Source organism: Macrosteles quadrilineatus, unplaced genomic scaffold, assembly GCF_028750875.1.
Source record: "Macrosteles quadrilineatus isolate MER2022 unplaced genomic scaffold, UCM_ALF_1.0 Scaffold_1__1_contigs__length_201487025, whole genome shotgun sequence".
NCBI classification, from domain to species: Eukaryota; Metazoa; Arthropoda; class Insecta; order Hemiptera; family Cicadellidae; genus Macrosteles; species Macrosteles quadrilineatus.
Window position 1 is genome coordinate 32,132,172 of NW_026542594.1, and position 15,177 is coordinate 32,147,348.

Below are 15,177 nucleotides of genomic sequence, written 5' to 3' on the forward strand. Positions count from 1 at the left end.
CGTACATTTTTTATCCTTGCTATCCAATCAAAAAGTGTAAAACATAAACACAAAATAAAATCAAAACTACTTTTGATTGCAGTTTATATTTCCAGTAAAATAATTATATTAATTTACAGTTAAAATATTAAATTGCTTTCCTTAAATAATGTATGTAATATCTTAAACAACAATAGTTCTCTATTCTGTTATGAGAAGTGATAAAACATTTGAATATTGTGGCAATAGCTCTATTAGTAGGTCAGTTGAAGGGTCAGTTCTCCGAGTAAACAAAGCAGCTGATAAGGAGTCTGTTGATTCTGCTGAAGCAGGTTTCAAACTCCAACAGGTTATCCTTAGGTTACAGGTTTACTTGTGGTTCTTGAGTTCCGTAGTTGGTATCTCTTGTATAATTTAAATTACAAATTAAAATTTTCATTGTGTTAAAAGAAAAAAATATTATTTTATTTTGCTAAGAAATTAAGTTCAAAATGCTTTTTACCTTTATTAATAATTTATGAATAAGACTTTATACTTTTCCTGCCAGTTTGCTCCAGTCAGTGTAACAATGTGTTTTGGCCTGCTGTAGAAAGTGGAAAACTATTTTTCAAATATTCTTGGAACTTGTGTTTTTCTTTACGGAATTTATCACTTATAAATGTTTATATATGGTTAAATTTAAGGTATGTAGCACTTTAAACACTATTCAATACTTAGAATATATTAAAAAAACTTCTTAAATGCACTGGATACTTTAGACCTGTTCACATATTAAATAGTCAAGTTCACTCCTAGGATCTAGGCTAGATGAACTGATTGGTAAGACTAAGCAAGGAAGTAACTTAAATTACTGTGTCTGGTTTAGTGTTTAAAAAATTAATCGTCATTGTTGAGATATGATCTTTCAAGTGTTATTTTGAAACTAGGCCTAACTTATAACTTAACGTTATCCGGTAGGCATATGAGCTAAGTAAACTTAGATAGGCCTACACTAACAAATTAGGCCTAAGTTATCAAGTGTAACTGACAGAGTGTTCCCCATCAAGTTAGGGAAGCATGCAATCAAAGGTAATAGCCTACCTTGGCCTTTTCTACAGTCTTAAATGTAAGTTAAAGGACCTAGGCCTAAGTTAATAGATAAATTTCTTTTAAACTTTAACTAAGTTAGCTTATCTGTGGCCTTAAGCCTGGTTTTCCTAGGCGCGGAGTGCGGAAAAGCGATTAACAACGCATTCCGATGCACTTCTAGGTAAACAGTTAAGTTAACATTGACTTAAACTTAACTTAAATGACTGTAAGAGGCCTAACTTACCTAAGGCAAGAGGAGTCTATATATAAGGTTACATTACCTTGATCGCCAAGTGATCCATGTAATTCAAAAATAGAACATACAAACCTGTTTGGACGAGTTAGCACAGGAGCATGATCGAACTACGGGAACAGGGATTTATGGGTAAAATTTGGTTTTTCTCATTTTGGACTAAATAAAAATTAAATATTTTCTCTCTAAACCATTTTGAACAGCTTAAAACACACAAAAATTAATACATTGAAATGTTTTCGTACGGTTATTTAATACAGAGAAAATATTTTAATAGAAATTCCTCTGTTATTCTTTTTGTTTGATTTTATTCTAAGCTATTAAGTATTTTACCAAAAATTACACTTTATTATTACCCTCCCTGTATTAGCAAACCTAGGTACTCGATAAACCTAATGTTATTAAAATACATTTAAGTGAAAATCAAATAAGGCAAGTAGAAATTCGCTTAGTCGGCAGGTTTGCTGAGGTGGAGGTAATTTTTTAGAGCCATATAATGAAAATTGGGATTTACTGAATGTTTAAGATAAAAAGAGTCTTGAAATTGGGGACTCTCTAAAGATTTTAACCCTTCCAGGGCTATGGACGGATATATCCGTCAATCTTTGTTTACTTTCCGGGCTAAAAACGGATATATCCGTCCCGAGAAATTTCTTTTCTGGGACAAAGATGGATATATCCGTCCAAAAACGAATTTATATACAATGTTTATAATATGGTAATATAAGTTTTAAGATTGGTTTCAACTAACTTACAGCATAGCAGAATCCATGACTACAAGTTCTGTATTGAGTACTGAATTCTTCAGGTATTAGTTAGTGACTTGTATCTTAAGTAACAGTCTAATGAACACCAACAAGCTGTAGAAATTCTGCAGGAATGCCATCAGGGCCAGGTGCTCTTCCATTTCTAAGGAATGGGACAGCGGAGAAAAGTCCCTCTTCCGGAAAGACTGGTAACGCGCCCTAATCTCCAAATTCCCTCGCTGGTAGCGGTGGATGCTTTGGAATAACGCTTCAATGATAGTAGCCACGGTGACAGGTCCTTGACTGTAGTTGGTGGTCAAGTCCCTTGCTTTTGGGTTTCAATCTTGTAGCCCATAACCATGGCCCCCACAAGGGTGGGGCTGGCGCAACTCTAGTCACAGGGCCCGGGCCCTCAGGGGGCCCGGGCCTACCCATTTGTTTTTTATTTTTTTCCCCATTGAAGATCACTTTACAGCTCATAAATTGAAGATAAAAAAATAATATTTAAATATTTTACAAAAAACAAAGTTAAATAATTTAAAATGTATTAATTCTTGATTCTAAGGAAGTTTATATTTAAATTCTATAGGTGCGTAGGTGCGTATGTACTATACAACAGCAGAACAGCCAGCTCGGGCCCCAGTGGCCGGCTCCACAAACTCCCTCTACCCCTTCCTCCCGCCAGGCGCCTAGCCACTCCTACCTCATTCCCCCCATAATAAACAAAGTTTGGTTTTATAATTGAACTGATAGTTTCAAGAATGAATCCTTATAGTTATAAGTTAAAATAAAATTTGTAAAGCATTGAAAAATTGACATGTACTATGTACCATAGCTAAGGTGACCAGACGTCCCGTTTTAGGGGGACTGGTCCGTCCCGACAAATCCTCTCGGGACGCTTATTTGTCCTGTTTTATCAACATTTGGTCCCGGTTGCACTTTTATGTATGGAATATTTCAATTAATAATTATTGCAATCTAGGTTATTTGACACAAACTTAAAAATTCTTTACTTTTGGAGTTTTAAAAATGTGAAAGATTGTAGGCCTAATAATTTTGACCTAAGTTTTCTTCCCAATTTGCTCGGTATAATACTGTACTAAAGCATGGATTGGATAGCATCGGTCATTCTCGGCATTACTCGTGCACATTTGTTTTTCTCCGTGACTACTCGGCGCAAGTTCGGCAGCTCAGGCATCCACTCCCAAAAAATGTAGTATTGTTAAAATTCTTGATGAAAATTGTCACTGAATAAAATATGATTTCATTGGTGTAAGCTGTTAAACTCAATTTACGTAAGTTTTTTCCTACTCCATATTACAAAGTACAATTATAGCAGTTAAGATAGCCAAACCCTCTTATAGGGAAATAAAAAGGACAAAATATTAATAGGCATGGAGCTTTTGTGTATTGATATAATAGTTTTAATTGCTGAATTCCTGTAATTTTAAGTCTTATAACACTCATTGAAGAACTCTTTTCTTCCTTAAAAAAGGCTGCAAAAGTGCCATTTACCACTCACAAATTTAATACCTAGATTGCCTTAAAAACTCACTAAAATACATGACATTTTACGTCCCGGACCCCCCCTCTACGCTGGGGGGTATTCCATACCCCCCCGACCCCCCGGTTGGTAGGGGGGCCCGAGCCAGATCCTGGTAACAGGGCCCACAATTAAATGTGGGGGCCATGCCCATAACTCAAGAATTGTTCTGGATGTCCTGACAGTTGCTTCCAGCACCTGACGTTACTCCAATTGATAGCACCATGGGGATCTTGCATGGCAGCCTTGTGCTCTTCCGATCTAGCATTAGCTTCAGGCCAGTTTCTGGCATGCCGCGCTGCTCGTTGGAGCTCAAGGCATATTCTCCGGGGTTCTACAATCTTGGGTTTCCACCAGTTAACTGGCTTCTTTCTGCGGTGGCGAAAATCTTAGGCATGGAACGATCAAATGCCGAAGATGGTGGGACGCATTGTCAACGTAGCTTGAAATTCGGCACTTCCAATGTCCAACAGGCTTATTTTTTATGTAACCCTGAAATAAATGTGCCCTGGCAAAGACAACTGAGGTACATTGAGACGGATGAACTGAGCTGGCATATCGTTGTATATGTCCAGCTCAGGAAAGTTCAGGAATTTCCTTGAAGACAATTGCCTGATAAGTCGCTTGCAGAGTAGTCCTTAGAGACTCTCCTGTCAGTGACCGGTGGGCTAGGGCTTCAGATGCCAGAGAGATGTCAGGGACCATCTTTCCATGCTGGGGGTGACGGATGGTGGAATACTGAATGGTGGAAACGTCACCTGTGTTTAGGATATAAAACCATCTCCTGGTGTGTCGATATTATCTTATAAGACCCCTGTAAATTGTGATTTAAGATGTTTGAATTGCATGCTACAGAATGCGTAATGTCTACTTTTGTGTAGCACTTATGTGTACATCTATATTATATAAATAATATTTTAAAATTTACAAAAAGTAACTTTTTCATCCTAGTATCTAACTGGAATCTTAGAGGATTATGCTTTTAAATTTTGTTTAAAAAAGAGGTTGGAGGCCTCTTTTAACCTTGCATTTGCCCGGTGCAAGGAACCTAACCAGCAATGCAAGAGGTGAGCTGGCTCAGTACAAAGATGAATTGTATTGTTAAAAAATAGTGGCAGGTACCAGGATCCGAACCCACGACTTCAGAGCCTTGAAACCAAAGTCTGTGGTTTGGTTATACTACCGACAAAGCCACCAACTCACCTGAAAAATTTCTCATTTAAAATGTTAACATTTATTTTCTTGTCTCATTATAATTTTATTTGATTAACTCATATTGCAGTATCTACGAGGATGTTGAAGAAAACTTAAAGCTATGGACAGAACTTGGAAAATGTATCTACATATACTCATCAGGAAGTGTACATGCCCAAAAATTGCTGTTTGGTCATACCGGAAAAGGCGATCTTTTACCGGTAAATATAGCAACTTTCTTTATTATTATTTGTGTTCAATTCTAAAATATTAGCATTTTGTTAAATAATTTATTTTTAATAATTTTTTTTTACCAAAACATACAATAACAGTTAAAGGTGAATATCAAATTGATAGAAAAAATTAAAACAGACAAATATTTTGTTTAAATGCATACTTTATTGACTAAATAATAAAGTGTTACATTATACATTGCTAACCTTAGCAGAGCTTAAATGTAACTTTTATATTTGTTATGAATATTTGTCTTATCATTTATCAACTCAACCACCAAGACAACATCAGGTCGCTAACACTTTTAAGCATCTAAAAAAATGGTAAATACTACTGAAAATTATAAACAATGTTCATAAGAACATTGTTGGAAATAACAGGTGGACATTGCCGTCTTCAAATTAAAACTTTTACAACAGGCAGATTGTTTGGCAATAGCTTTTTTGCCTCTTCGACCTCATCAACAGTGTTATGCTTGTTTCACAGCAGATGTTATTTCTCTTCCATATCTCACTCTGGAGTGAGCAAATCATTAAATCCTATATATAATAGGTTACGTACCTTGTTCCGTCTTCAGTCTTAACTTAGTCAATGGATGACTAGTTTCGGGAACAAAGTCCCATTATCAAATCCTTATTTAAAACATCATATTGAATATGGTCAAATATCCGACGTAAGTCTTCATCAATGTATACATGCAGGTTGACAGCACATAAAATTTACACGTTTTACAAAAATAAAAGTTACAAATAGATTTACGATAGGCCGGCCACATTGAATATGGGACAACCCGACGCAGGTTACACGGCGGACACGACATTGACTATGTTAAGACTGAAGACGGAACAAGGTACGTAACCTAATATATATTCTATTATCAGTCTTGGTGGCAAAGATGTTTAAATCCTATACTCTAATACGAGCAAAGTTTGCTTGTATGTATGTATGCTTGCTTGCACAAAGATCTCGAAAACGGCTCCGACGATTTTCTTCAAATGTTGTAAATAGTTTATTCCTGGCCTAAAAACGAGTTTACTGCAGTTTGAACTGCCAACAAAAATCTAATTACAGTAGAGTCTCTACTTGAAAACGCGAGTGTCCATATTTCACAACAGCAGTACACTGACGACTGACGTCTGCTACGGGTAGTTGCGTACAGTGCGTGGCGTGTGAGTTGAGTGAAGGTAGTGTTGTGAGTACTGTGCAGTGTATATACTATACAATCTACAAGTGTAGTGCGATGTCGGGAAAACGTAAGCATGTAACGCTGACTTTAGATAAAAAGTATACGATTTTAAAACGTTTGGAAAAGGGTGAAAAGTTGGCTCATCTGTCTAAGGAATACAATATCGGCCGTGCAACTATACACAACACAAAGAAAAAGAAGGAGCAAATTGAATCATTCTTTAAGAGGAGTAGTGAATCATCTTCGAAGGTAAGAAAGACATTAAAAGTAGGCGAATTTCCGCAAGTAGAAGACGCACTTTATAATTGGTTCATGCAAGAAAGGAGCCGACACACGCCAATTTCAGGTGATATTATAATGGAAAAGGCGAAACTGTTCTATAACAAAATCATGAAAAAGGACGACTTCCGTGCAAGTGTTGGGTGGCTGGATAAATTCAAACGACGCTTTGGAATTCGACTGCTAACTATGACTGGTGAAAGGCTTTCGTGTGATGTAGCAGCTGCAGAACCTTTTATTGAAAAATTTAAAGAAATCGTGGATGAAATGGACTTAGGCCCAGATCAGATCTACAATGCTGACGAGAGTGGTCTGTTTTGGCGTCTTTTGCCGAAACAAACATTCGTTCATAGAGAGGAAGCTAGTGCCCTGGTCACAAGTTGGCCAAAGATAGAGTAACTTTTATGCCGTGTTGTAATGCTAGTGGCACGCATAAATTAGAATTGCTTGTTATTGGGAAAGCCAAAAAGCCAAGGGCTTTCAAAAACACACAGTTGCCAGTTACATACACAAACTCGACAAAAGGATGGATGACAAAAACTCTTTCGGAATGGTTTAATCAAACTTTTGTTCCATCAGTAAAATAGTTTTTGAAAACACAGAAACTGCCTCAAAAAGCCCTTTTGCTGCTCGATAATTGTCCTGGACATCCAGATGAGGATGAGTTAAAAAGTAGGGATGGAAAAATCACTGCTTTATTTTTGCCCCCAAATGTAACTCCGATACTCCAGCCCATGGACCAAAATGTGATCCAAACTATAAAAACGAATTACAAAAAACCCTTTTGTACAGTGTTTTGTCAAAAGAGGGGAGTGTTGTTACAGCTCTGAAGGAAACCAACCTGAAAGATGTTGTTTTTAATCTTGCAAGCATGGGAAAAACTTGCAACAAAAACAATTGTTTGTTAATGGGCGAAATTGTGGCCTTCTCTTGATTTATTAGAGGATTACAGAAGACAATCAAATCCTCAAACGACAGTGACAACAGATGCTGAGCTAAATGACTTGAGAGAAGCAATAGCCGAACAGTTAGTAGACGATCCAGAAGATCTGACATCAGCCGATGTTACCGCCTGGTTAGACGGAGCAGACGACAAGCAGTGTCAAATCATGACAGACGATGAGATCATCGAAGATGTTCTAGATGGCAGTGACGTGGAGGAGGGGGACGAGGAGGGCGGAGTGGGCGGAGCCAGTACGTCGACAGCTGCAGCTGCACACACAGTCAACACGGATTCGGCGCTCTGTGCCTACGCAACTGCAATAACTTGGGCGGAAGAAAACGGTGCTTCGGCTTCTGATATTATGACACTAAAGAGGCTCCAGGAAAATGTTTTAAAACTTTCTTTTAATGCAAAGAAGCAGAAAAATATTACAAACTATTTTGCTGTTGTTTAAGTAGGTCTTACATGTAAAGTGTACAGTAGGCCTAAAGTTCTGTAATTTTCATTTTGTACACGTACAGTATTAATCAATCAATCAATCAATCAAATCACTTTATTTGTCCTTGTACATGTCATTACAAGAAATGGCGTCAAATATAAAACTAAAAAACAATACAATTATAAATTAAAAAAAAAAAAAAAAACTACCACTACTGCTTCATAATTTTGTTGTAATCATAAAATTCCTCTATTGAGTAAATGGGTTTGTTGATCAAATATATTTTCAATTTACATTTTAGTTTGTTATTGTTTTTTTCTGATCTTAGTTCATTCGGAAGTGCTTTAAAGAATTTATTGCCAATGTATGTCGTCTTTTTTTTTTAAATTCCAATCTATGTTTTTCAAAATGTTTTTCGGTCTGTCTTCTTGTATTATATTGATGACCTATTGGTTGCACATAAGTTCAGTTTATTTAGTGATTATCTTTGTTCATTGTCTGATATTGTACTGTACAGTTGTTTGCTGTTTCATATCACTGTTTATTTTTCACAATAATACATTAAACAACATTTCATTAGGCCTATACTGTACAGAAATTCAAATGATTGTTATCATAGTTTTCGTAAGCATTAAAATGTTGTTTATTGTAAAACCACTTCAATTTCTGATGCATTTCCACTAATCCGGCATTTTCTATAATCCGGCCCTACTAATCCCCATATAGGGCCGGATTAACGAGATCCTACTGTACGTAGAAAAATGAAACTGAAAGTCACATTTTTTTAACATTAGTCTTATGGGTTACTAAGTAACCATCTTGGCTGAATTAAATAACAAGGAAAAAGTAAACAAAAGACTTGTAAGTTGTCAGTCCACAGTATACTAGAAAGTTAAAAATACAGTACAAAAGGAAAAACATCAGTTGTTACTATTGAGCAAAGATTATACTGAAGATTACTCGACACATTGTAGTCAAGGTTAGCAGTGTGGAGTGTGGGATCTGTTTTATGACGATTAGATTACTGTGTCTGCAATCCTTAAATGCTATGGGAAGGGAAGGAAACAGGTCTGCGACGTAGGAAGTGATGAAGGAAGTAGTAAAGGTGAGCAGTCCGGAGTGTGGGAACTGTTTAAGACGATTAGATTAAGATAGCAATCCTAAAATGCTATGTGAAGGGAGGGAAACAAGTCTGCGACGCAGGAAGTGGTGAAGGAAATAGTAAGGGCGAGCAGTCTGGAGTGTGGGAACTGTTCATGACGATTAGATTAAGGTATCTGCAATCCAAAAATGCTAATAATGTTGGAATTCACATCAATATTAGATTGAATTCTATTTAAGTTGGTAAAAACTTTAAAAAACGTTAAATCAGATAGCTACTACTTTCAACATGTTTTATTTACAATTTGAACTCACAACAATAAGCATTTAAATCATAACTGTATCTTAGCAATGAAACATCAAGTACCAAGAGAATAAAATATATAACAGCTTAGGAAGGGATGAAAACAGGTCCAAGACGTAGGAAGTGGTGAAGGAAGTAGTCAAGGTGAGCAGTCCGGAGTGTGGGGACTGTTTATGACGATTACATTAAGGTATCTGCAGTCCTAAAATGCTATGGGAAGGGAGGAAAACAGGTCCGAGACGTAGGAAGTGGTGAAGGAAGTAGTTAAGGTGAGCTTTCCGGAGTGTGGGAACTGTTTATGACGATTATATTAAGGTATCTGCGATCCTAAAATGTTATGGGATGGGAGGGGAACAGGTCCGCGACTAAGGAAGGGGTGAAGGAAGTAGAAAAGGTGAGCAGTGTGGAGTGTGGGAACTGGAAACAGTTTGTAGCAGTTAGAATAATGTATCTGCAATACTGAAATGTTATGAGAAGGGATGGAATCATGTCCACGACACAGGAAGTGGTGAAAGAATTAGTAAAGGCTAGCAGTGCGGAGTGTGGGAAATGGATTCATGTATCTGCAATACTAAGACTGCTTTCAGAGTAAACTAATGATTTTCCCCGAGCAAAGCTCGGTCCCCAGGTACCAAGGCATAAATAAGTCTAAAATCATGGGACTACTTGAATATAAAACGTGCAAAAAGAGCATATAAAGATAACGATGTTGTTATACTTTTGCTTTGTTCTTAATTTTTCTTAAGTTTCTATTCACCCACGAGTTCAACAAATCGTCATGGTTACTAATCACCCAATTATGTCTTCATCCCTGCTAATGACATCTGTTGTGATTGTCAGCGTAAGCAAGTGTTGACATCATCTTTTCATTAAATTTTCCTCATAGGAGTGTGATGTTTAAAAAGCAATAATTTAGAGGTTAAATTCGCTATATAGTGGTACTGATACTGATAAGTTTGTTATATTGAGGTGACTTCTATTAGCCGGAATCGTAAACATTTTATATCCTTTTTATGTCCACACATATCCTGCGGCCGTGTGCATATCATCTTTCATCTTCTGCAATTGCGGCAAATTCCTCAATATCCTCCGTGGTAACATAAACATCCTGAATATCTTTATCGGTCACTTAACACGTTACCGCAATGGTAGTAAATTTTTCATTCATATGGACCAGCAACAGCTGGTCACATTAAAATAGACTGACGTCGCATATTTGTGTTAAGTGTCCCAATGTTATTAAAAAGCTTATTTCTTCGTAACAGTCTCTTTGAAGGCCCTGAATTGTCTGCAGTAGTCTACAGGGATGTCTGTTGAATATGTGCGTCGCTTGGTCTGTGGATATGATTATTAGTGACGTCATATGATAGTTGACAAAACTGTTTTTCCTGTGCTGCATCACAGGCCCGTGGTCCACACGTACTCTTAACAAAGTGACACCAGGTCTATGTGTTACTTACGAGGATCGGTCTGTGGCAATAACCGCAGCGTCGCATATATGTGGCGATCGATAGTGAACATGTTAAACATTATCTTCTTTCACGATCGCGATAGTGTCTTAAGCATCTCCCGTAATCGCTGAAACGTTATTGTTGTCATCCGAGACAACCAAAATTCGGATCATCTCCTGTGGCTGAGTAGACATCTTAGTTATACAGTAAACATTGATCTGATTTTTGTCTCAAACACAAATTTCTTTTGTGTTGTACTGTTGTTTCGAGGTTTGTTGCTCTTGATGATTGTAAATTCCCTGTACCACATAGGCCTAACTTGTCTTGGGAATGAACTCTCCAAGTAAAGGGAAGTAATAATGTTTTTCTGAAAATGTCATTAGCCTAATTTTTATTTTTTATTTTACCAAAAAAATTTTTTTCAGTATATCAAAGGACATTTTGATACTACTGTTGGGAAGAAATCTGATGTGGAAAGCTACAAAAAAATAATTGATCTTATTTCCTGCTCTCCATCGGAAACTGTTTTCTTGACTGACATTCCCAAAGGTACCCTAAGTTTTATTTTCACTAAATTATACACTAATTTTTAGTGTAATTAATTGTCTTCTCTCAAGTCATGACAGTAGAATTAGTCTGGATTAAACTACCTAAACGAGCCACAAGTCAGATTAAGCAGAAAATATAAACTATACCATAGTAGAAATGTTAAATATTGTATTAAAACATTGGAAATTTTACTAAACTAAGCCTACACATAGTTAACCTACATGGTAAGTATTTTAAATCTCTTTTGTTTTGAATAAATCATTGCAAATTTGAAAGAAGAAAAAACAGCTAAAACAATGGACATCCACTCAGCCCCATCCACAGATCTCAGTTTGCACGATGCTGTGTTAAGGTGGATAAGAGGGAGTCCATTGTATGCACAAACGAGAAATTGATGTATTTGTTAAACAAATTGTATTGAAAAAACAAAGGGAAAGCACAGTTAAGTGTATTTAAAGCCTCCCTAGTATCTCCCAAGCAAAGAGGGGAGCAGCGTGAGTGCGTAAATAGTTTTCTCATCGCAACAGCTATGGTTAACATTCACACCACATAGAGTAGCACGATCTCTCAGTACTCTATCGTTGACTGGAAAGAGAAGGTTTCCTTTAATTGTAGACCTGTTTTTTTTTACCTGTTAAATTCTAACAAGTAAATGTTATTGCTAAAGTCATAAAAACACAAAACATTAATGAGCTTAATAAACTAGTTTCCTATGTACCAGACAATGAATATTTTACATTGTTATGTATATACTAGAATATTGCATTTAGTTAGTAAGTAAAAAACATTAATTTGCTTAAAATTAAAAATTTTATTCTTAACTATTTTTCAGAGGCGAGAGCTGCAAAAGGAGCTGGTTTGTTAGCAGCTTTGCTCTCTAGAGATGGCAATGCTCCATTGGCAGATGAGGACAAAGAAGAATTTCAAGTCCTCACTTCATTCTCTGAGGTTCAATTTGAGAATACTTTTAAAAAGAGGAAGGTATGTAGTAATGATGGCCAAATTGACAATAAAACTGTTGAATCGTGTGAGGTTTCTGTTAAAAACCCAAAAGAACCTACAAACTCCACCTTACCAAAACAACATGATGATAAGATGGAAGTTGAAGAGAGCTATTGTGAAGCAAAAATTTGTATTCCAGAGAAAACAGATTGTGAAAGAATTGCTGAGAAGAAAGATCATTGCCTGCAAGAAGTTACTGGAAATAGTGATGTTGAAATGAGACCGACTAATGTGACTAAAGGGGAAAAATCAAGCAAAAAAATTGACTGCGAGAATGGATCTCAAATGGATGGTTTGAGCAATAGTGATATTGTGTCGGATAAATTAAATATTGACGAACATCATGATAAGAGTAATAAAGAAATTGTTGATAAAGACACTAAATTATCTAACAAAACATCCCATGAAACATTGGATCCTGTTGCTGTGAATGGTAAGTCTGAGAATCTCAAGGCAGAAAGCCAACATTGTGAAGACAAAGCTTCAAACAATGAAGACAACTGTAAATCAAATGGAAATGCAGGAATCCAGAAACCTAAAGAAGGTACCATGAAGGATGATGAAAGCAGCCAAGCTCAAAATGATCAGAATCGTGAATCAAATAGAAACGCAGAAATCCAAAACCCTAAAGAAGTTGCAACGAAGGATGATGAAAGCATCCAAGCTGAAAATAATCTGAAGTCCCTCAATGGAAGGGAACCAAACAAATGTGATGATGAAACCATTACGATTGAAAACTCTAAAGCTAGTCCACCAACCAATTTAAATGCTCATGATATGAATAGCGCCAATGATGAAAACAGCCAAATAAAACCTATTAATGGTGACTGTTCTGAAGGGAAAATATCTAAAATTTCACAAAATGATTCAGCAGAAGATTCAGTTGAAAATGGTGTGCCACTTCTGAATGAGTCTAATGCAGATGACAAACCCCTGAATATTCCATCAGATGTACAAGTATTGAATGAAATAACTGCTGAACCTTGTCTAGAATCTAAAGTAGAAAATGATGACACTAAGGTATCTACTCAATTACCACAAGTTGATAAATCTGCAAAAACTTTAATTGATAATACCGGTATTTCAAATGAAGTAAAAAACGCTGATGAATCTAGTCCACAAAATGCCATTGGTGGAGGTAAAAAGATGAAAACTGATGAAATAGACACCCAAACCATAAATTGTAAAGATGAATTTTCAAATCTTGAATCAAGTAAAGCTAAAGATGGGTCTAAATCTGATGTTTTAGTTCCAGAGTTAAACTCAAATGGTTGTGACACAAAAGAAATTGTAACCAAGACTCCCATTGATACGTCAAACCAGGCAAAGAGTGTAGACCTAGCAAATAAAAAGACATTAGCCAAGGATGATGATGATGATGATGATGAAACTGCTAAACTACCGCAGACTGAAAAAGCAAACACACTTCCTGACAAGCATAATAACGTCTCCGAAAAATCTAGTTCATCAGATGAACAAGTCACTAAGGAAAGCTCAATTGAAAAAAATCATGAAGAGAATGATTGTTTCAATGACAAGTCAGCAAATGAAGTTGATGATACAAAGCTATGTGAAGTAAAGAAATGCGAAGTTGCAGAAGCTCCTACAATTTCTGCTGTTGTGGAAGCTTAAATGCTGTTATTCAGTATTTCTTCTATTTATTTTTACAACTTTAGGTTAACATGTTAATGAAGAGTATACGTTTTTGTGTTTTGTGATGAAGTAAGTTTAAGTCTTTGAATGGAATGCTCACATGTATGTGATATACTTAAAATCTCAATTTCACCACAGTTACAGATAGTTGTTTTATAATGAGCTTTTTATTTTTTAAATAAATTAATAATAATATACAAGCACTTTGTGCCCCAAAAAGTTTAGGTTGGAATGGCAAATTGTAAAACTATCATTATTTTTCATTTCAATCAGAAACATAAACTCTGGTGTTAAATGGTTTTGTAAGTCGTCTTTATAACTTTAAACTTATTGAAGACTGAATTTAACATTTAAGGAATTGTTCCTATTTTTTGAGGGATTAGAATCTTTGTTCCTATTTTTAGAGGGATTAGACTATTAGAAAAGACTTCTTGCACTTGACAAGTTGTTATATGAATCTGAATTTAATGAGACTGATTTGTTTGGATTTTAAGTATTTATATCTACATAAGACTGACTTATGAGAGGGATTTTTATAATTCTAATTAATCTGCAACATTTCCTTGATTCTTAATATTAATGAAATCCTTTTACTGTAAAATATGTGATTTATAGCTTAAACACAGTTTTAATTCAGTATAGTTGCTCTTACGTTTTTATTGATAAATAGATTAAACATTGTGAAATTGTAACATGACCAAGCTTAAGTTTCTTGTGCTTTCGTTCTGTAAGAAAAGGATTTTACGTTAGGTTACTGTGAGTTTTACGTTAGATTACTGTGTGTGTATCATTGTGGTTACTTTGGTCTTCACCACCTTTACGTTGTAAGTACCATACTGTTCTTATGTATTATTATAACATATTCCTGCAATTTGTTCCTATTATTAGGCTAGCGTGTTCCTTTATCCAGTGTAATAGTACCATTGTACCGGTGCTTTAATTAAATTTCAGCTTGTGTGCAAAATTTATCACCGTTTTTGTATCTTAATAAAAGTGACTGATTGTTAACTAAACTGCAAATTCAGATTTAAAAATAAAATGATTTTTCATTAATTGTCTTGGGTTTTATCTTTCTATACATTTCTTAGTTGTTCCTAATTTTGTACTGCATCCTGCTTGTAACATTAAAATTGTCATTAAATTCATTACTTTAGCCATTTAAATAGGTTACCGGTACCACCACATGTGTTTTCATCTCCAAAATCACGTCCAATCATCTTTACCAGTGAAGGAGTTCTACCTCGAAACACTGT

At 35.7% G+C, this 15,177-nt stretch overlaps 1 protein-coding gene across 1 annotated transcript in view; it reads left to right on the forward strand.

Annotated features, from left to right (window-relative positions):
• Nucleotides 1-14,977, forward strand: part of LOC128982067 (enolase-phosphatase E1) — an 88,743-nt gene extending 73,766 nt beyond the window's left edge. Inside the window, exons 4-6 of the mRNA XM_054401110.1 lie at nt 4,872-5,004; nt 11,146-11,269; nt 12,102-14,977. Of these exons, the coding sequence (XP_054257085.1) occupies nt 4,872-5,004; nt 11,146-11,269; nt 12,102-13,903 (2,059 nt within the window). The 3' untranslated portion in view covers nt 13,904-14,977. The remainder of the gene's footprint in view (nt 1-4,871; nt 5,005-11,145; nt 11,270-12,101) is intronic.
• Nucleotides 14,978-15,177: the final 200 nt, after the last annotated feature.